At 31.2% G+C, this 24,265-nt stretch overlaps 2 protein-coding genes across 3 annotated transcripts; one reads left to right on the top strand and one right to left on the bottom strand.

Moving 5' to 3' along the window:
* Positions 1–2: 2 nt before the first annotated feature.
* On the bottom strand, positions 3–7,016 carry LOC108767587 (carboxypeptidase M). Of its 2 annotated transcripts, XM_018517559.1 has the most exons (10): positions 6,588–7,016; positions 5,847–5,950; positions 5,095–5,330; positions 4,097–4,230; positions 3,464–3,600; positions 2,841–3,028; positions 1,607–1,902; positions 948–1,124; positions 605–697; positions 3–468 (listed from the first exon to the last, which is right to left on the bottom strand). In XM_018517559.1, exons 3-10 carry the CDS (start codon positions 5,327–5,329, stop codon positions 274–276), a joined length of 1,455 nt encoding a protein of 484 aa, XP_018373061.1. In that variant the 5' UTR covers position 5,330; positions 5,847–5,950; positions 6,588–7,016; the 3' UTR covers positions 3–273. The 2 variants fall into 2 exon arrangements, with proteins under 2 accessions (XP_018373061.1, XP_018373053.1); XM_018517551.1 differs by lacking the exons at positions 5,847–5,950; positions 6,588–7,016 and adding an exon at positions 6,352–6,491.
* Positions 7,017–9,759: 2,743 nt separating this feature from the next.
* Positions 9,760–23,453, top strand: LOC108767281 (uncharacterized). The gene is made up of 13 exons (XM_018517043.1): positions 9,760–10,121; positions 10,725–11,108; positions 11,566–11,791; positions 14,541–14,926; positions 15,384–15,785; positions 16,104–16,305; positions 17,870–18,025; positions 18,116–18,156; positions 20,837–21,208; positions 21,631–22,011; positions 22,477–22,681; positions 23,069–23,224; positions 23,409–23,453. Exons 1-13 carry the CDS (start codon positions 9,760–9,762, stop codon positions 23,451–23,453), a joined length of 3,318 nt encoding a protein of 1,105 aa, XP_018372545.1.
* The last annotated feature ends 812 nt before the right edge of the window (positions 23,454–24,265 follow it).

Here is a 24,265-nt window from a genome sequence, read left to right as displayed (position 1 = left end):
TGTTTATATATTTATAAATAGAATGAACGTACACTTCTTAATATACATTCCTGGCGAATACATAAATATTTTATAGCGTAGAGATATTAAACTTAATATGAAATAACTTAGGTTGCAGTATTGTTTGGCAGTATTTTGCCGATTAATCGGATTATGGTTTCTTTGCACCAATTATCTATCAAATATTGACAGACTAAGTTTAACGTTTTATTTTACTTTACACGATAATATAGAATAAATAAATAATATTGTTTGTATATGTGTTTCACAAGATTATCCAAAGAGATTGGTCACCAAGTTGTTAAATCCGTTACTGATAGACGAGAGGATACCGTTGTTGGCGTCAGCCGCGGTATTAATTCCTGATTGGGGAGGTCGATAATGTAACGTATGATCGCGGTGTGGATAAGGTCTCCCACCGATGTTTCCGTTATATAAAACAGACCCATTTTCGTCGTCGTATTGTCTCTATTTCAAGTATAATAAATTTTAATATATATGTTAAGACGTAAGAGTAATTTTATATTTAACTAAATTAATAAAAAATAATAACTTAAAATACACAAATAAAAATGTAGATCTTTTAGTCGATAGCATTACTTACTTTTACCGAGTAAAGGGTAACATTGAGAAGCGTCGGATGTTGTTCGATTACTACAAATTCAACTTCACGAGGTACATAACCGTTCGAAAATACCTGACAAAAATATAATATCCTCAGTGAGAAATGGTAATGGTATCGACATTGAATCGATATCAATTTCATTGTCATTTCTCATTGGATCAGATTTAACATGATATAACGTGGGTAAATACTTAAATAGCACAGTGTCTTATTTTATAAGTTTCTTATTTTATCATAATTTTGGCATTCTAGTAACGCAAGACAATATAATAAGAGAATGATTGTATCCAACAGAATATTACCATTAAATTTGGTAACGTACCTCTAACTTGTAAACTCCAGGCAAAAGAATTCTCCAAAATTCACCATATTTCGTTGTTGAGAAACTAACATCTCGTGATTTCACTTTAACGGAAGCCCTTTCGATAGGATTACCATTTTCATCGATAACAAAACCATGAACACCTCTGTGAGCCTCTGCCAGAAATTTGATTAAAGACTAAAAAGATAATAAAAGGATAATAAATGTATATTATTATTTTTATAAAGAAGAATAGAACACGTATTTGAATGCAAAATAGAGACACTCTGAAAAATAGCGGTGTCTATATAATTTTCATTGTGTTGGTGTTACCTAATATTAACACCAATATGATGTGAATTTAACACCAGGGTTTTAAATTCATATGATGGTGTTGATATAAACACCAGAGGTTTGAAATCCACTTCATGTTGGTGATAATCTTAATACCAGCACAGTGAGAATTGTAGACACTGCATGGGTGTTAAATCCACACCAGAAGTGTCGTTAAATTCACACCGGCCTATTTTAGAGTGCAGTAAGGTCAAAAATCAGATATCGACCCGAATATCTGTATTATTCTTTTCTCACTTTCTCTCTCTCTCTCTCTCTCTCTCTCTATCTCTCTCATTAAGCTATATATGATCTTTATTTTCCATCACTCCACAAAAGCCACTCACCGCTCGATTTTCCGCCCAGTAATGTGGTAGATCCGCGGCTGGAGGATATTTGCAGCAAGAAAGTTCCAAGGTGATCTCCATACAACCGTTCCACACATAGTTGAAATCTTGCATTCCACCGGTAAGTGGATACCATTCGGCGCCATTAGTAATTCCACGTTTAAATGCAGGCTGAGACGGAGAGCAGGGTAATCCCTGATACATAGATCCGTGATTTCGAGAATATGTCAACGATAAATGTTGAAATACGTCGTCATCCGGCGAGACGCTCGGCGTCGACGTGAAACTCTGAAACACTATTCTCTCTATATCATACTGTTACGGCAGTTTAAACGTTGGACTATATATCCAATGTAGATAGAAAATACGAAGATGATTTGTGTAATCTGCAAGTTATCTCAGAATATCCATTAGACATTCTTTTTAAATCTTTGAATCTGATTTCTGAAAATGTCGAGGCATACCTTACTGCCTTTTTCCTTTTATCTTTGTTTCTTTTTCTCTTTTTTTTTGTTCAGAGATAAATTGTACAAGATATGCGTTTCATGCCATGTCTAATTGTGCATTCAAATATATTTCATTTTTATACGTTCACTAATACAGTTGAAAAGCAGTTATTTTCTTAACATAATTTTCGTAAGAAGCCGTAAACTTCATCATTTATCTTCTTTTCAATATTACATTCGAATCAATCAAAAGTAACTTCGTACTTTTCAAATATTTCTAACATTTTGCAAAATAAATGATAAGATAAATAAAGTCGCTTATGCTAATAATAAAAGATAATCATATACATATTGCACAATACCTGCACATAGTGGTGCCGATCGGCATATTCCTGATGGCATGAAAGTTTACATAATATATCATAATAATTTCAGAGCCGTATACAGCTATAGTCATAGCTGTCTATAATCTGTCTGTTAATTGCAATTGTTTAATACAAATGGAATAAATTTGAAATCGACCAAGTCGAAACGCTGGAAGGATTGTATCCAAAAAATAATAATGTCGTTCTTTCTTTTTCCTGTTCTTATCTTTGTTCGTTTTTTTTTTCAGAATCACATCTCGCAAAGAGGACGATCGTGATACGACAGAGCGGAGTATTACGACTCTGTGTGATTCCGTGGCTCGGAGTCGGATCGAGGACGATCGAGCGAGCCACGCTGCCCGCCTTTTAACGATTTTAGCTCCGCGTGCGAAACGGTAACTGAACCAAGGTGATTTAACTTACGCGAATTTGGGGTATTGTCGAAGGGATAACTGGCCACGAGCGCACCACCGTGCAGACTGCCCGAGAGCACGAACTGAATCTTCGAGACCCATTCTTTAACGGCTTCGGTCTCCGGCTGGCTCTTTTTATTGTTTTGCTTAAAATAGTCCGGGAAATTACGGTTTAGGTCAAAGCCGCGCGCGTTATACCTGTACAATCATACATCGAATCGTAAAGATGAGAATTAGAAGCTAATTAGTTTGTTTTGCACAAAGCGATTAAAAGACGGATTATATCGCAAAGCGTTTAATTTAGACGCTTCAAGATATATTTCCTTTAGCAAAAACAGAAGTATTTAACGACGTATTTGTCAGTGCTCCTGACGATTATTCATTTAAGTATATTCGGTCTATGGCTACTTTGTGAAACATTAAGCGCAAACCTTTTAATTTTACGTTTAAATCGAAAGAAAGTCCCTTTAAAAGGAATAGTAAAAAAGACTGCCTCAACGTGTTCAACGTTAGACAATTAGGTTTGAACTAAAAATTTCATCGTTGATTAGTGCAACCTGACCTGATTGGAAAAAATAGAAATGATCAAAAAATAAGTTAAACAAATATAAATCGTTTATATCAATATCTAACCTGCCTTGACCACCATCACAGCGTCCCTCTTTAGAGACTTCGAAGCCGTCAGGATTCATTGACGGCAAAATATGAATTCTTGTATTGTCCAATAACCATGTAATATATGCGTCTGATCCGTACGATGTCACGAGAAACTACAAGGAAAAAAAGAAAAAAGGGAGATACATTTGTAAGAAACATCCCACCAAATATCAAATTACACGTAACGTATACATTAGTTGTAATTTTCCACTCAACAATATAACTGTAATATGACACGTGTTATATTATGTGTGTTATATTATATTGTTGAGTGGGAAATTACAACTAACATGTACGTTACTTGGTATTTGCTGGGATATGTGCACCATTTATCGAACGTAAATGAATTATTAATATTAATATTGTTATTAATATATACACATTGATTCAACATCCATCAGTTAATATTGATCGATATTAATTTATAATTACGAATTATTGTCATTTGCAATTATTTGATTAGATAGAATCTCTTATCCGAATAAATCTTTTTTTCAAGCAATGTGTACGTGGTGAGTCAAATTGTAAGAATGTAACATACGCGCATGTGTTATTCATCATTGCGAATAACATGACGTGGAAATTTCAATGCTTGACATAATTACGTACGTGAATAAGATGTAGCATTAATTCGCGTCCCACAGCTTCGTTTCCATGTATGTTAGCGATATACTTTACATCAGGTTTTCCGATCATGTGCTCGTAAGGTGAGGACGAAACAACCATTACCCATAAATCTCGACCTATCGCATGAGTAACGTTGGATTACAACATATATATTTCAAAGGTAACAATATCAAAATTCCCGAGATGACGAATTAAAAAAATATAAATAAATGAGAGCAATTAGGAATTGGCACAGTGAACGGTGCGTAATTAGCTCTAAAAAATTTTATTTTACATGATAAAATTAATTAAGTTGTACATGTTTCAACTACGATTCTAGTCTTCTTCAGCAAAATTGAGACTTTTAACGATCCATGTAGTTGAACAAATGAGTTGTTACAATAAGTGACGTTAATCCGGTCGTAATCACTGTGCGGTAATCATTCCTCCATTAAAGATCTCACCAGTTACAAGGTTGAATGGTTAAAAATGACTAAAATTTTTAAATTACAATGCATTTAATGAAGTAGGTGAGAAACTTAATTGAGAAAACTTGAGGGCTTACTCCACAGTGATGTGAATTTCTGAACATAATTCGCGTATATTTCTGTCAAGATGGTAATACTGTAGTAAAAGAAAACATAGTCACTGAATAAAAAATTGAAAAAATATAAAAAACGGTGTTTTACACCACTGTCAGAACTAATTAAAATAATTATATATCGAGGAACATATCAGTCCAATGCGAATGTTGAAATTCAACTGGCACGTGTAAGATAAAACTTTTTAAAGCTAAATGCACACCGTTCACTATGCCAATTGTCTGTTTGCTATTTCTTTATGTTTTTTAAATATGTATTGTATTGAATTTCTTCTCTACATTAATATTGTTAATTGAATGTTAAAATGTATAAATGAAACATCAAACGACATGTAAGCGTCCTCTTTCAGAATACGCTATTTATTGTGATTTCAATTAGCATTGTAAGAAGATAATGTACCTTTCACCGACTTTCCTATTGAATACAGCGCAGTGAGATTTTGAAATCGAAGGGATGTCACGCGAAGAAAGCGGCTCATCTGTTCGTAATTGTGGTACTTGAACTCGATGTTATACGGTTCCTCATACATTAAGTAGCGCGGATGATATAGACGAGGTACATCTCCTTTGGTATGGAATTCCATTCCACGAATATTCCCGTAAATGAAGACGAGAAAAAGTAGTGCGCGATACATTCTGTAACAATATCATTAAATATACGAATACCGACAGAGATATACTTGTAACTAGAAATTTTTTAAACTTAAGAATTCCTTTCATTCTCTGTGAGTGAACGAAGCCTAAGTAACCAATAATAAGTATAAATATATAGCTATCAGAGAGAGAGAGAGAGAGAGAAAGAGAGAGAGAGAGAGAGAGAGAGAGAAAGAGTGAGAAAAAATGAGAGTATAGGGCACAATATAAAAATTTATACAAAAATACTTAAAAATACTTTGTGTGTATATGTATAAATTGTACAAAGAGTATGAGATGTATACTTAATATTTTATATGAAAATATTGTAATCTTTATATGAAAATATTTCAATGAAAATATTGTAATCTTCGTTCGAAAATGTGCGTACAATACTTGTGCCAATATACAATACTTTAAATTATAATATCAGCTCTATTATATATATAGTAATAACTTATAATAATAGCTTGTACAAAATTTAATTATTAGAACCTTGTTCTTAGAAGTTTACATTACCTGATTGCTTAAACGTATCAGCACTGGAGAGATCACACCGTGGAATCCGTAGAATCCGATCGTAAAATCAACGATCTTCCGCGTTCGTGTGCGCGCAAAACTATCTGCGAAAGCGACACGTGAAACAGTATACGTGAATGACGAGTTTTTTCGAGATGTTAGTTTTTTTTCCCGTTACTTCTCGTATTAAGTTTATATGGATACACACGATGCCGGCGAAGAGGACAAGGACGCACACACTTTATTTCAATCGTACGTGATCACGTTGGCGTTTGCGGAAGTCACGAAGGAAGAAACGAAAGAAAAAAAAGAAGAAAAATAGAAAAAGCAAGAGAAGGGGAGAGAGAAGGGGAGAGCGAGAAAGTGAGAGAGAAGAAGAAAAGATAAACGACTGCAAGATCAAAGATCCTGAAGACCAGTCCGCGGTACCAGCGACCAAGAAACGTAGGTGAAAACTCAATTCGTAAGAGTAACAGCAGAGAGATGTATGATACTGTGAACTTACAAAGAGAGAAGGGAACTATATCGTGCACTCACTACCACCATCGGCAAGCAACACCAAGCGCCAGTAGCAGTATCAGTAGCAAGAACAATAGCAATAGCAGTTGCAACAGCAGTAGCAATAGCAGTACCAGTACCAGCACCAGTACCAGCACCAGTACCAGCACCAGTACCAGCACCAGCACTCGAGCACCCAACACCACCACCGCCGACGCCACCACCACTACTAATGAAACCCACTTCCTCCGTAGCTCTGGTATCTGCTGCTGTCTGCTCGCCGTTGTAGAACAACCTCTGGCACAATGTGTCCCAGCGCTAGGAGACAGCCCGTTTACTGTCTCATCTCGGCACTACCACACTGTCGACCGGGCACACAATAAGCAACGTCAAGCGTATCGCCGCGAATTGTTATTTCGCGCACATTTAGCGCGGACGTATTTATCGTGATATCTGGAAATCTCCCGCGGACGTGGAACGGAATTTCGCACGGCAATGTAACGAAATAATAATAGTATGATTCGTTAAAAACCATAAGAAACGTCTGATTATCTACGAATCAGTTAACGCGAATGACAATGCTGATAAAGAGAGACTCTCGTAGTTCTGTAGAAAGTAGTTCTGTAAAAGTTAATTATGCCTTTCGAGAAATGTTAACGTCAAATTTTTTCCTTACACGTTAAACGGATATTTGTTATACATTCTACGGATGAGACGAGAAAACTGTTTACTAAACGTGCATTAGATTGGTAAGAAAATCGGAGAGACGTGCTAATTAAAAAGATATATAATTTTTTCTTCTTGCGTTATTTATTACAAGCAGCTCGTAGGCGCTATCAATACACGTAGCTTCTAATAGTCGTAATTAATAATTCTAGTAATTGTCAATACTTTTTACACATTGCGAAATAATTTCCAAGCGATCTCGCGTAAAGAGAACAAGTACGTATGAAACTCGCGTGCGCGGCTACCGATTACAAACCACTACTACCGCCGTATATTTACCACTACCAACTGATATTACCACTACCAGCAACGGCGTTAATTGAGGTGAAGAGGTTTTCGTTCTTGATGTTTGGCACACGAACCAACCGACCGACCGACTCATCCGCCCACTCACCTACCTATCCACGAGCCGCTGTTACAGGCGATTTCGCGTCAGCTTTAGGCGCTATATTTTCGAATATAATGAGCCGCCTGTCTATTCGTGCGCCGAGGGCACCACCACAGAGATGGTGTACAGGTCGATAGAGAGCATTCGTAAGATCACTGACGTCCACCACACGTACTTTCGACGTGCTATTGAGGACGGTGTCCTACTAGCGGTGCTTGCCGGCCTCATGCCTGCTTGCCTGCCTGCCTGCCTGCCCGCCTATCTGCTTGCCTAACGGAGGCGCGGATCACGGTTTCGGATGGATCGTTGAACTCACGAGCGGAAGGTGAAACACATCGAAAAAAGCAGTCTCGGCGAAAAGTATGTCACCGAGGTAATACGATGTAGCAAGTAAAAGGAGAAAGGCGGGGAGAGAGAGAGAGAGAGAGAAAAGGAGAGAAGTGTCCAAACTTCAAGTTCCTGAGGAACTTCGATCACGTGGTTTACCTTGAACCGTCTCAATCCATTGTCAAAGAGAATCTTTTTATAACGGAACCATTATTAAACAACATAAATCTTTAAGATTCAATGAATTGAAATATACAGTGAGAGCAAAAAGTATTCGTACAAGGAAATTTTTTTATAAAAAAAATTTTCTTATTTGTAGAAAATAAACATTAATTAGCAATTTTATACAATTGATACATTCTGTTTTAACATAAACAAACGAGCTTCACATGTATTCCTGATTTTAGAAGCTAAATTTCTCGACTGTACGAATACTTTTTGAGCATCCAAACAATATAATTTTTTATTTTCACTTATTTTTCAGATAATATATTTTCTATAATTAATAGACATCTTTTTGGTAAATATAATTTTAAGAAACATACAGTCAATTTTATTCTTTATGAATAAATTATTAATTACCCAACAAGAAATTAAACTTCGAATCGATGTCAAATTGATGTTGAAACCATCGTATCGATATCGATTCGACATCAGTTCGATGATTCATTTCTCGCTAGATAATATTTACTTTTTAAAAATAAAGTTTTTTTAAAAAACATTTTCTCCGTACGAATACTTTTTGCACTCACTGTAACTAAGTGAATGCCAAAAACGTGTGGAAAATCGAAAAATTTCGATATTAAACATTTACTTATTTTGGAATAAAATAAATTTTTTAACAAGCAACAAAACGATGACGAGATAAATTCTGGTTTTCAAACTGACGTATGCGACAAATATATGATATTATATAAATATATATTATGCAAAATGAAAGGGTGAATATCAGTTGTTTTTGCAACGTCGATTTATTGATGACCGTAATTAATGTCTATGGAAAAATGTAATGTTGAAGATACTAAAAATTAATTGGCACACACAACTTTCCCTCTTAAAATAATTATGATTATTCTTAGAACCTTTCGTTTTCTCTATAAAGTATTATTGTGTGCAATGCGGGTGTGTGATAAATCATATAATATAATAATTATATATTTTAGAAAACTGTTACACAAGCGCGATGTATGCACCGTGTGTACATGTAAAAACTTTATTTTCTCTGATGCAATATTAAATATTGTATTCAAAATTTAAAAAATCTCTTCCACCGCAAAATAAAATACTTTTAACAAATAATTATTATATCGTAATATTAGAAACAAATCTGTCCTAAAAAATGCAAATATGGTGCAAAAAAAATAAAGTTGATCCAGTCGAGAACTCAGTGTTAACGTTTTTTTTATACTTGCTAGAGTTTTATAATAAATGCTTGTATAAAACTATATTTTACTTCCTGGGAATATGACAATATGTTGGAATATATCGGGAGGGATAACATTCCTCAATTGGATCAAAATAACAACGTCATTATAATTACAAGTCTGATACCGGTGGTAAGGTATCGACAAGATGCCGCCACAGTTATTAATGAATCATTAATTTTAAGTTGTATAGGGCAATGACATAAACGCGCTTATCCGCAGTGTCTTACGAACCTTTACCACGTTTATATATTGTTGTGTTAGTTATTTTTACAGATACACAAAAACGTACAAACCGTAGTTACATAATTTATGATATTTGCTATGAAAGTTAATCTCTCTCTTTATAAGTTCTTTATATAAAATCATATTCATAAAGATTTATGTACAGAAAGTAGGACAAAGTTTAGAAAAACATTTTTACTTTTAAAAGATATAATCATTTTCAAAAAAGGACACTTTTTATTCCAATGTCATATATTATTTCAAATACAGATTTTTTTTCAATAAATAAGAGAATCTATTACTTTTGGTTGTAGAAACTGTAGAAATGCAGATACTGCCTCTCAATTTCTTATTGTATACTATAAGTGGTTTATGGCGACCAATCAAGTGGTCTTCAAAATGCTCCAAGTTACTGTATAGTATGTTCACCTTTTCCACGATATATCTATTATCATATTTGATGCTGACTCACTTACTGTATATCATCTTTGTTATCGATAACGTGGAAGACTTCGCATCGACTTCCCCATTTTTCTTCTCAACAATCAGCGTAATATTCAAAGCGGTTACTGCTGTTATCTATCGCGACCGAATTGTCAATACAGTTGAAATTCTGCAAAAAGAACCATGCAAAGCCTGTGATAAAGATGAGACTGATATTCAGATGAAATTCGATCATACAATGAGGTCGGTATACATGTATCAATTAATAATTATCAGTGTGACGTTCGACAATATCAATAAATAAATTAATAAATGTGTGATGATATACACACAAAGTTAGTAAAATTTTATACGCGAATAAATAAGTAAAATTGAAGAATCTTAATACAAATTAAACTAAATTAATTCTTCTGACATACAACAAATAAAGTACAACAAATTAAATTAATTTTTCTGAACTTAAAACAAATGAAAACTAAATCATTATTACACAATTACAAACGTATCGCATATTTGTGCATTTGTGCCTTTCACCGTTATGGTAAGGCTGCGTTCGGAAATGTTACCCGAGTGCTCCCACATATCATTTTATCCTCGTTGCTCACCCAATGTTAAACAAGGATAATATGATATACGGGGACACATGGGTAATGTTTTCGATCGCAGCCTAACAGGGTTAGTTAAAGTGATACGTGCAATGTTTGATGTTCATGTTCCTCTCACTTCATTTATCGAATAGAATTATCAAATTCAAATGGATAACTTTGAACCTTTATTGCAATCTTATACCATCCTAATCGTAAGATAATTATATGTTTCTAACATATTTTTAAAAATTGTATACAGATCGTATTCCATATATTACTTACTTTTATGTACGTTTTCGGCGGTGGGTGCTGTAACGGCAGGAATGCTCGATGTTTTGGAGGGTCAGTTACCTTATAACACGTGGGTACCTTGGGATTGTACTTCATTCCTTTTATTCTTGTTTACGTCCCTTCAAGAAATCGTATCTCTAATTGTCGCCACGATTGTAAACATAGCGACGGAAACTATAGTATTAGGATTTTGTTTACAATTGTGTGCACAATTTGAAATTTTGGAGCATCGCCTTCAAAGAATGGTAAAACGCAGAGAAGAGGAAATATTTCCGGAAAGTTCGTTGAATAAAGTATCGCGCAAAATAAGCAAGTTGTCGAAGCACATTTCCCATCATCTATGCATAATCAGGTTTGTCAAGTATTGTAAATGATAAAGTTACTTTTATGTACATTTTTATTGAGTATGTTAAATAATACTCGATATATGTATGTGTGTGTGTGTGTATATATTGTATATACATAATTACATATATTGTATATCATACAAAGTGTTCGGTAAAGACTGTAACAACTTAAAAATATAGGTTTCTAAGATCATTTTGAGACGAAAATTTTGATAACAGAATATCGAGACCATAATAGTTTTTAAAGCATTATTTATAGCATATTTAAAGTTAGCGAATCATATCGCTTAAAATTCGCGCTTAAAATTTAAATATGAAAATTTCCAATCATAAACGCGTGAGCTTTAGATTTTACCCTGTACATATACACACACACATACACACGCGCACGCAACGTAAGTACACACAACGTACATGAATAATTTAATATGTATATGATATAATATGTATAAACATTTACAGACTTGCCGGAACAATTAATGGCGTATACAGCAAAGTGATCTTTGTTCAATTTTTCGTTAGTATTTTGGTATTATGTTCAATTGTGTACCATTTGTCTTCTCATTTGACGTTTACAGACGTCGCCACCTTAATCGTCTACACATTCAGCATGTTTGTGCAGATTTTTGTTTATTGCTGGGCTGGAAACGAAGTTATGCTCAAAGTAATGACTGCTATAAAGACACATGTATTTGAACAGATAAAAAAAAATTTTTTATGACAAAACAAAAAAAACTCTACAAGATTTCTGCAACTAGCTTTTTTTGCTTATTCCATTTATTTTAATCAATTTTATTTGCGTAGAGTACTGGATTGAGCGAAATAGTGTATCACATGGATTGGATGTTGATGACAATCAGCGAACAAAAAGATCTACTAATGATTATGAAGCGTTGCACAAAACCTATTAAATTTACCAGCAGTTTTTTGGTGACATTATCTCTGGAATCTTACGGCAATGTCAGTTTTTAAAGATTTATAATATTTCTTACAAGTATGGTGCTTAATTCCTACCAAATTTGGATTTTACTTTACAGCTTCTGAAGATGTCTTTCTCCGCATTTAATGTCCTGCAACAATTTTGAAACTTTAATCTTTCGCAATACACTATGTATACGATATCATATAATATAATGAATAAATTGCCCATTGCAAAATATATTCGAATATCTACTCTATTAATGTTGGCACATGCGACTGACGTTACGCGCTTTATTTCTTAGTCTAATGATGAGTTATTTATGGTATACTGCGTGCATATAATATATGCATGTACAAAACGCATTACATTACGAAATGATAAATAAAAATTAAATTAAATTAAAGTCGTTCGCAATATCGCAATAATATTTTCACATAAATTTTCGCAATATTGCAGCAAAATTTTATCAACAATATAATTGTTGCTATACAGCATATTTCATTCGAAGGAACTTCGTCCTAGGAACGTCTTAGGACGTCTTCTCGATGTTTTAGGAAGTCCCTTGAATGTCTGTATACTGTATAGGTTATATACATTTTAATTAACGTCTCAAAAACTTATCTTATTGTTGGTTTTTTTTTCATATATTCTCGAGATAATTGATTTCAAATACAAAACATGATCGCTTAAAAAAAAAAAACATTTAAAATTAAGTTCAGATTTTCAGAAATGTCAAAATATTCTTAGGGTGCGTTTCGAGTTATGCATGAAGCGCATGATGTATCATGTTATCCTTCTTTATTATTTAGTGAACAACAAGGACAAATGAAGCATCATGCACTTTATGCGAAATTCGGAACGCACCCTTACATTGACTTTTTTGTGCATTTCTGCATATAACTTCATCCTATAAGAAATATCATAATGAAGAATATGTAAATTGTATATAATATATTAATTATTAATCGATAAAGTTATATTTCTTTAAGAGATAATATTACAAATATTAACATATTAAATATTCAAATTTGAAATTATAATGTGCAACAATTTAATTTTATACATAAACAATAATACTTATAAAAATTATTTGATTAATTCAGTTAATAGAGAAAGAAAAACATTATTTCTACGAGTCTTACATTTCTCTGTGCGATACTTTACGTATACAAGAATTGATACAAGAATTCTACCAGCGACCTTCGTACTTACTAAAGAAACAAACCGCAATTATGTAGGTACAGCAAAAAATATACGTATTCTCGACTTGTAGACAAGATAATAAAGTAAAGGAAATATCGCTTATATTCGTTGAACTATTTCCATTACTTTTCTGACATAAATGTGAATAAACATTTTATTCGATGGGAATAGACAGTATGTTTAGATACAAGGGGTAAATGCACCCCTTGCTCATTATAAGTAAGTCGACCTTCGCGTCCGTTACTACAGCTGTTATTACGCTATTCGCATAAAAGAAAAATAAGCGTGTACTATAATAAATTATAATAGGGGCTCTGCGCTAATGACCGTCGCTGGCATAAGACTAAGAAGTTAAACGAATAAACTCGTAGTCTCATGTAACACGAGAATACAATTTTATTTGTTGTAGTTGAAATTTAATATTGTGTTTTTGATATTGAAACAAACTTATATCTATATTAACATCTATTAATTTTGTTGTGTTATTAAAAATGTGAAAAGCAGTATTCCGAGAAAAGTGCACGACAGATATTTATAACTTTCTTTCTTTCTCTCTCTCTCTCTCTCTCTCTCTCTCTCTTCAATTATTAACTAATATATACGATCTACATCAGCGTATTCCAAACTTGAATAGATTGCGACTTACTTTTTAAAACGATAAACATCAGCAATTCATCTAGTTTTAGTAAATGCATAAATGGCTTTGTTAATCCTTTATTAAATATGAAAAAGTGATAAACAAGTAAATTATAATAATTATTTATGTATACTATAATGCTCTTTTAATTTTTTATAAAATATAATTTTATAAATTATTTTTTAGATATATAATAATAAGATATGTAAAGAATGTCTTTGTTTCTTTCTTCTGTTGATAATAGCTTTGACATCGCGATATCAATGTCAGTTGTTCAGCATAAAAATTTGAAAATTTTAGTTTATATCAAAATTTGATTATGGTTCCACATCGTTAAAAATACAACTTCACACATACAAAGTCGTATAAAAAATGCGCGAGTTAGTACAATGAAGTACCCACAATCAGTACACAATATTTAAGAAATATTTAAAAAATATTATGTGCTGATTGGGTAACAAAGTGTAATTTTTAACATTCTAAATTTTTATAAGTCGCGACCTACATTTTAGGAATTTCTGATTTATGGATTAAATAAATAATATTTATTGCCATCATATAATCATATAATTTACAATAAATAAAAAATATAAGTTTTTTTTCCCAATACTGAATTAACAATTCTTTTCAATATATATAGAAATATCCATATCCTTGTCGCAACATCTTAATGAGCTGATCATAAAGAGAGTTACGAATATGCAAATGTTTTCTCTAAATTTTTTAATGTATACCATTGGTGGTGTATGGATGCCAATTGAATGGTCATCGAACATCGCTAAGCTACTGTACAATGTGTTTACCACGGTTATACTAGTTTTGTTATACTTTTTGATGATAACTCAATTCATGGATATCATTCTTGTTGTCGATAATATCGATGATTTCGCAACAAATACTTTAATGTTTTTGACTATTGTTGCTGTTACTTGTAAAGCAACAATCGTTGTAGTACGTCGGAAGGCGATCATCAACTTGGTGCAAGTATTATTGACGGCACCTTGTAAACCTCGAAATGAGGACGAAATGACGATACAAACTAAATTTGATAAATTTATAAAGTAAGTTTTTGCCATTGTTGTAATTCTTTGATAGTCAAAATGTTTAGTCATCATTTAAAACGTCTATAATTTAAGCGTTTTTCTGAATCTAACCGGCATTGAGTTTATTTGATTCAGACTAAAAAAGTTATTTCTACAGCAAAAGCAATCTCATTTTTTTCCTAATTGAATTTTGTTTCAAAGATATATCAATTTTCAATATTTAAACGGTAAATTAACAAATATTATATAACACATACACTTAAATAATTTAAAATTTATCAAAGTATATATAATATACATATACATATATATACATAATTTACTCTTTATGTATTACATTTCTCACGGAATAATAATCGAATTTTGCAATAAAATTTGTTATAAATGTTTGTAAATATTAAAAATACAAATAATTTTCAATTACTATAAGGACAGGAACATTTAGTAAATATAATCTTAATTATATCTTTTACAGATCATGCTCGATAAAATATTCGCTTTTAGCAACAAGTTCCGTTACTGGTGTTACAGTAAGATCTGTGCTAAATGCTATGCAAGGTCAATTACCTTATCGAGTATGGCTACCATATGATTTTAATGTATCTCCAATGTTCTGGATTACGTGTGTCCAACAAATCATAACAGTGATTTTTGTTACTATTATAAATGTCGGCACGGAAACCCTAGTTTTTGGATTGTTTCTGCAAACATGTGCTCAATTTGAAATCTTTGAAAGTCGTCTTCGAAAATTAGTGACTAATAAAACTAATGAATTAATGAAAAATAAAATTAGATATTTAGAACACTCTTCTCCTTCGTCAAATGAAGAAAAAGCGATAATATCAAAATATATATATCATCATCTCAAGATTTACAAGTTAGTATCATTTCTTGATATGTGCATGTTCACATATCTTTAGTTATTATTAATATACGTATTAGTTGCTCTATCTATAAATTATCGTCATAATAATAATAGTTAATGTTTCCTCTCTCTCTTTTTTTATGGATAGAAAGATATTTAAAGTCTCCCAAAAGAATGATTACATCAATGCTTATTAAAATTATGCAATTGCTATTGTAATAAATCATAAACGCCAGAATATTTTACTGATTCTTAAAATTAAGCAAGTTACAATGTACTAATAAGAGAATTTTCATTTACAACATGAATTATTAGGTGTTATCATTGCAGATATGCCAGAACGGTAAACGTCATATTCAATCAGGTACTCTTTGTCCAATTCTTTGGCAGTATATTGGTATTATGTACAAGTGTATATTATCTATCAGCACATAGTTCGCTATCCGAAACAGCCACTTTGATAGTATACACTATTTGTATGTTTGTACAAATCTATGTTTATTGTTGGTCGGGAAACGAAGTCATACTTAAGGTAAGATTGTATTAACAACTCAGTTAAAAAGATATACTTTGTAAATTAAAGTAATACAAAATCACGAATGTATCTTCATAATTAGGGTAAAGATGCCTATTATGAGATAAATGTATATTTTTAAAGACTTATAATTTATTTAATTTGTAATCTTAGCTCTTATTTTTATGTCAATCTTGTAAGAGATTTATTCAAGTTTTATTGCCAAAAGTTAGCAATCGGTAATACTACTGGCCAGAAAATAAAATTATAATCTATATTTTATTGTATATAAAAGTTTTTATTAAAAAATTGCAAATTTTGCTAATTCAAAAAAAAGGTTCCTAATATGAGACACAAGGGTTTTCTCGTATAAAATAGTACTTTATAATATTAGGAAATCAAAGGGAAAAATAAAGACAAGCTTTCTATACAGGGTGATTCAAAATAATTTTTGTCCTTAAAGAGACATATTCCTGGCCGTATTCTGAGACAATTTTTACTTTCACAAAAATTCGTCCGAAGCTTAGTTTTTATAAAAAGAAATGGTTAGCGTATCACAAGTCGAGTATGAAAGGTAAGCAGGGACGGTGCGCTCACCGATGCTTGCAGGTGCTTCGAATTCTCTCTGCACCTTCATCGGTGAGCGCCCCTGCTTATCTTCCATACTCGACTTGTGATACGCTAACTATTTCTTTTTATAACTTAAAAACTAAGCTTCGGATAAATTTTTGCTGAAGGAAAAATCGTCTCAGAATACGACCAAGAATATATCTCTTTAGAGACAAAAGGTTATTTTGAATCACCTTGTATAAACGCTTTTACAATACAAAAGTAGGAACGTAGCAAATTTCAATCTCAATTATATATATATTATTATGTATATAATTATATACATAGTAATTGTATAATTTTTCAATAACTTTGTCATTTTTAAACACAATAATCCTACGATTAGAATCCATTACAATTATAATATATCAAACTTATATGCTTATTACAAAATGAGGTCAGAAAATAAAAAAAACTTCTTAATTTTCAGAAATTATAAGTATACTCTGAATACCCCATATTACGAATCCCATGCCTTACAATTTCACAATCATCGAATCTGATTTGTACAATTAAGCAAATCATCATATACCGTATTTTCCTGTTAATACGATCTTACTCTATCACTGCATGCAGAATTTATTGTTGAATATTTATTTATTACGCATACTAAGAAGATTAAAAAATTCGCCTCAATAACAATTTGACAGCATTCAATTTCATAAATCTTTTTTCACAACAATTGCATGATAATGAATTTCCTACTAAATAGATTTCATCTTGAGAATATTAAGCTCATAATGAAACTAATGATTACATGCGGTTATTACCTACTTTAACGGAAACTCCGCTATTTCATATTAGGAGCCTATCATATAATAGACGATTTTACGAAATACGTATATATGTACTTACATGTATAAAAGAATGTTTATAAATATATCGTGGCATACATATATTTGTACAAAGTATTCAATAAAATAATTCAGTAGATATTATTGTGTAGAGATAATTATTTTATTTATGTTGATAGAGTATGAGCGTAGGAGACACAATATATCATATGAACTGGCCTTCACTATCAGTCAACGAAAGAAAAGAATTATTAATGATCATGTTACGCAGCACACTTCCTATGAAATTTACCAGTAGCTTTTTGATAACCTTATCTCTCCAGTCTTACAGTAGTGTTCGTATTACTCTTATTTTATATTATTCTTATGGTAAACAAATATGCCCAGTCTTCTGTATTAATATATCTCTGACTCTTTTCATTTAGATCTTAAAAATATCATACTCGGCATTTAATGTATTACAAAAGTGAGATATAAATAATAAAAAGTGAGCTTGGATATAATAATAATGTTATAGCATTTTGGCTATAAATTAATTACTGCAAATTTTGCCTGCTCATTTATCTCGCAAACAAATTGTAAAGACGCTATTATAAAACTTGTAATTGTTAGACTTGCAGTTCTTCTCTGATACCTTAAATTCTACATTGCTGACAATAATTAGAGAAAACGAATATTGTCCTCCAACAGTAAAAATCAATATTATCAATCCATTATATCAATATTCTAAATAAATTTAATATAGTATCGTACAAAAGACTGTAAGTATAATTGGAAAAAAAATGATTGAAAAATAGATATCTGTGTATAAAATAAAAAAACAAAAATGTGACATGCAATTCAACATACAAGTGCACACGCAACGAATATATATATTTTGCACACTGCAATGCAATGCAATAATTGGGTTTAATACAACAGCAGCATTATACAACAATTTTAGCTTTGACATTACAGCCAAAACAGAATAATTTCTCAATCTATGCCACACATGTGGTATACATAAGATTAATACATAATTATTCTATATACTTGTTATATTCGACATATAATTGTAGTTAATTTACGAAATACTATGTATTATCTTTATTGTACTTGTCTTTTTATAACATAAGACTTTGCAGTAAATACGATCTTCCACTTATTGTTAGTTCTAATGGATATACGAAAAATATACAAATATTCTAAAAAACACGCAAGTCCAAATAACATACTAAAGACGTTTTTAAAAAGATAACTCTAAAATTTTTCTAAAAAACGCTTTCTAAACGTCTTTCAGACTTTCTGAGAAGACATTTGAAAATTATATATTTTTTTTAAAGTATGTACAGCTATGTATTTATATTATCAACTGTAACGTATTTATCGAGAAGCGACACATTATATGTAACGTATCCTTTGAAGACACGAGACATTTCTAATAAAGCAACTTGTAGAAAGTTTTGTTTTCTAATGGTTTTTGAAATCGCTGAATTTGATTCTGGTCTTAGAATTCGAAAATTCAAATTTCAAAAAAAAATTTAATGTGAAACTCGATTTTTGAAGATTCTTGATATCGCTGAATTTGAATGTATCCTTTTGAAATTCGATGAAAACATCGATAGTAACCTTCACAAAGGAAAATCTAATCACAGTGCTTATTAATCAAAGTTTGAAAGTCAATTTGGAAATCAATATTATGTATCAATTTTTATCTATTTCAGAAGTTGACCAGCAAAGCAACCATAAGGGGTCATCCTCTTTTATTTTATAAACTGTTTGTTTTCGATTTTTATGGAACTTGACCTGTGGACTAATTTAATAATATTTTATTCGAATCCAAAGTCAAAAATAAAAAATTCAAGTTAATAGATTCAATATGGCGCGCGCACGCAGTAGAGTTTTGCAAAAATTATCAAATTATTGTAATTATAAATCTCGGAATTTTTAATTTGGGAGTAACATCAAATTTATGAATTTGCTTTATTTGAAGCTCATCAATCTAAACAAAGAGATAATACTAATTTCTAAACTGACTTTCAAATTCTGATTATGAATCCTATGACAAGTAATATCAAGAATCCTCTTAAATCAAATTTCACAATAGATTACTTTTTTGAAATTTACATTTTAGAATTCTGATGCCAAAATCGAATTCAGCGACCCCGAAAATTCTTAGAAAACAAGACCTTCCATAAGTTACTTTGTTAAAAAGTTGCGGTCTTTAAAGGATTAAAGATATACAATACTCACATCGCACATTACCTCTTATTTCATATAATAAATAAGGCTTTGTGAGACATACGATCTATCACTCAATTCTGATAAACATGAAGATATACAAATATTTTATTCGATGAGAACATAACTACAAGGTACAGGGTTGTAAAAGACATCCATCGATGGTTGCAAGTAGGAAATTTATACAATTATAGTATATATTCAAGAGCGGAAAAGAATGTACACGTAATAAATGTCTAATCGACTTTATGTCGATTTTTTAATGACCATTATTAATGGTACTAGGGCTAAGAAGTTGGAGTACATAAAACTATACATAGTCTATCGTAAGACGTGCTCGGTTACATTTAAAATAAATTTTATTGATCGTTACAATAGTGAAAAATTTGCCTGCTGCATTTGTTAATTCTGTTATAATAGTAGCTAGAATTGTAAGAAACGATACTCCGAAAGAGGTGCACGATAATGCTTATAAGGCCTTCTAATTCATATGAATGGTACATTGCATTACAGTTAACTGAGATCGTTCGCGATTCAAGATAAAGTCATACACAAAATAATATTGTAATGCGATTTATCGCGAATGTTTAGTATTAAGTAAATGTTCAGTAGTAAGTACGATTCAATAGTAAGTACGAAATTTGTGAAAATTAATCACATATATATAAATCCAGAATATTTTACAAAATATTATATTGCCTCCTATATTAAATTTAATTTTTCGTATATACGGACATTTTACGTACAGATCTTACATATCTTATATGTCTTATTACAAGGATATTCGGATATTTAATTTAGTACATCTATTTAAGAAAAAATATTTTTTGCAATGTTTCAAATTTTCTTTTAGATATTTTACATAGAGAAAAGACTATACTTTTGTACGTATCAATAAATTATTCGTAAAGAAGAAGGTGAAAAAGGGGTCAAAATATGCAAATACTTTCTCTAAATTTTTTTATATATAACCTTTGTGGTATGTGGCGACCTAATGAGTGGTCATCAAATGGTGCAAAACTACTGTATAATGTATTTACCTTTATGGTAATATTCTCGGAGTACTTTTTGGTGGTAACCCAATTTATGGATATAATTTTTATTGTCGATAATATCGACGATTTTGCCACTAATACTCTAATGTTCTTGACTATTGTTGCCGTATGTTGTAAAGCTACTATCGTTGTGATACGTCGGAATGCGATCAACAATTTGGTGCAATTATTGATGGAGACGCCGTGTAAACCTCGTGACGAGGATGAATTAGCAATAGAAACGAAATTTGATACATTCATCAGGTAAAAAAGTATAATTAGAAAGATCTTACAGTGAAATAGTATAACTCGCATAAAATACCATCGCGAGAATTTAATTGGTGTACTGATATACGGAACAAAGGATTCAATTAATATTGTACAACATATGTTTTAGAACTTCAGCCAGAAAGTCTTTTACTTAGTGTTGAATTTTGACAATTACGTTTTAAAATTATCATTGCTACATTTAAAAAATAATAAATATTTATATTTTGCTTAATTAAGAAAAACTTTTTATAAAGTATACTTCTCCAAACATTATTTTAAAACACGCCACATTCACATACGTATAGAGAATAAATTGTCATAATATATTTATTCAAATTAAAAATACAAATGAATTTTAATCTTAATCGTAACTATACAAAAGTTTACGAAATACAATTTTGTTTTTATATTTACAGATCGTGTTTGATAAAATACACCCTTTTGTCGATGAGCTCTCTTACAGGCGTGACAATAGGATCAGTAGGGAATATCATGCAAGGTTATCTTCCTTATCGAATATGGTTGCCATTTAATTACACTATACCCTTGGCATTTTGGACTATATCCATCCATCAGATTGTAACTTTAATTTTTGCCACCATGATAAATGTCAGCACGGATATTTTAGTCCTTGGATTGTTTTTACATACGTGTTCCCAGTTTGAAATTTTCGAAAGTCGTCTTCACAAATTAGTGATTAATAAAACAATTAACTATCTGGGAAATGCAGTCTCTTCGTTGAATAAAGATAAAACAGAGATATCGGAATGCATACGTCATCATCTCAGCATTTACAAGTAAGAATTTCTATGCATATGTTCAAATGCCGCTTTATATATATGTGCGCGTGTGATTGCGTGCGTATACGTTATTTATTTTCTGTATTTAAAAATTATTATTGTCTAATATAATGGTAATCGTTGACGTTTATGATGGAAAGATGTTTAAAATAAAAAAAAATGTAAGTAACCAACATTACTTGAAATTATTAAACAACTGGTATGACCTCGGAAACGGAGCACTCTCAATTTACACATTATTTTATTGGATGATTCTGTGTCAAGTTGCGCGAAATTATAAATTATGTCTAAATAGTTGCTCAAGACAAATATAGCTTTTGTTCTAGTAAAGGATATATGTTAAAATTTTTTTACAATTTTTAAATTTATATGGGAATCACGTTATAAAGTTATATGTCGAGATAATATAATTACCTTAATCACACAGCAATTAATGTAAGACTAATATGAAACAATTAATAGATACGCCAAAATGGTAAATGTTATATTCAACCAGGTGCTCTTCGTTCAATTCTTTGCAAGCATACTGGTATTATGTACAAGCGTGTATTATCTGTCAATACATATTAGAAATTTCTCTGGTATTCTGCCTTTTTTAGTATACACTATTGGCATGTTTGTACAAATTTATATTTATTGCTGGTCCGGAAACGAAGTCATTCTTAAGGTAACAATGCTTTACAAACTAATCGTATATCTTATTGTTAATGACATAAAGAAAACTGTAGCGAAATTGTTGTGAATATTTTACATCTCAATTTGTTACAAAATTTTGAAAGATGATAATTCTGGTGATTTACCTGGTAGATTTGGAACTAGTCTATATAGATGTACATGTTAAGGGCAAAGTCCGCATAGTGGGCAGAGTTGACATTGTACGAGTTGCCTGCTGTACAATGTCAGCATTGCCAATTTGCGGACTTTGTCCGTAACTTACATACAAATTACATGTAGATATATGTAGATATTTATACGTATAATATTAATAATGTTGATAAATATTGATTTTCATTTGTATTGCGAAATAATTATTTCATTTATGTTATGTCAACAGAGTATGAGTGTAGGAGACGCTGTATATTGTATGGATTGGCCACTATTATCAGTTAACGAAAAGAAACAATTGCTCATGGTCATGCTACGGAGCACAATTCCTATAAAGTTCACAAGCAGCTTCTTGATAACCGTCTCCCTTCAATCATACAGCAGTGTCAGTAATATTGTGGTATTATGAGTACTTTGTTAACGAAATAGATATCTGTACGTGATATTAGCAGTAACACATTTACTTGTAAAGTATGCACATCAGAAAATTGCACCATAGAAATTTTTAATAACTGTAGCATAATAACAACAATAATCTATATAAACATTTTCTCTAATTTTCGTTTCAGATATTAAAAATGTCATACTCGGCATTTAATATACTTCAGAAGTAAAATACAAATAATTAAAAGTTTTCTAGGAAATGATAATTATGTAGTTTTTCATAAATTAGTAAAATTTAAAAATTAAAAAATTTCTATTTATTTATTTCAACCGTACACTTTATGACGACCCTAAAACATTCAATGTACGCATATTGAGTACATGTACTTCCCTACTGAAAAAAATCACATTACGAAGTTACATAACGAAATCATGTAATTAAAAATACAAATAAATTACATAATGAATTGTTCCAAATCATTACCTTATTTTTTAAAATCACGTAATTTTTGAAAAATCATATAATATTAGAAATAATTTCATCTATTATGTGATTTTATAGTTATCAAATTTTAAAGAATTAAATAATAGAAATAGGAAGAAAAAACATATCATTGTGTGACTTTTTAAATTACGCGATAAAAAAAAATCACATACTGATTTGGAACAATCCGTTACGTAATTTACCTGTTTTAATTACATGATTTCATTATGTAATTTTGTGACGTGATTTTTTTCAGTAGGGTTTACACAGTGAAATGCATGTTTTAATTCAACCGGCACTAATTTTGACTTGAGCAGGAATCAAGAAAAAGACATTGCCCAATCTGCCCAATCTGCCATATATGATATATTAGGTATAGGTTTGGTATAATAGTTACCGCGTACTCTTGCTGTAATCAGCATATGTTCGAATAAGTCAATTTAGAAAATATAGTATTCAAGTTTTTGTGGGCCAGTGAACCTATTCTTCTTTATTTTGTAACTGCTCACTCAATTTTTATAAAATTCGACTTATGGAATAATTTAATACTGTTTTATT

Source organism: Trachymyrmex cornetzi, unplaced genomic scaffold (genome assembly GCF_001594075.2).
Source record: "Trachymyrmex cornetzi isolate Tcor2-1 unplaced genomic scaffold, Tcor1.1 scaffold121, whole genome shotgun sequence".
Lineage (NCBI taxonomy): Eukaryota > Metazoa > Arthropoda > Insecta > Hymenoptera > Formicidae > Trachymyrmex > Trachymyrmex cornetzi.
The sequence above is the reverse complement of the archived record's forward strand: the minus strand, read 5'-3'. Positions and strand labels throughout refer to the sequence as shown.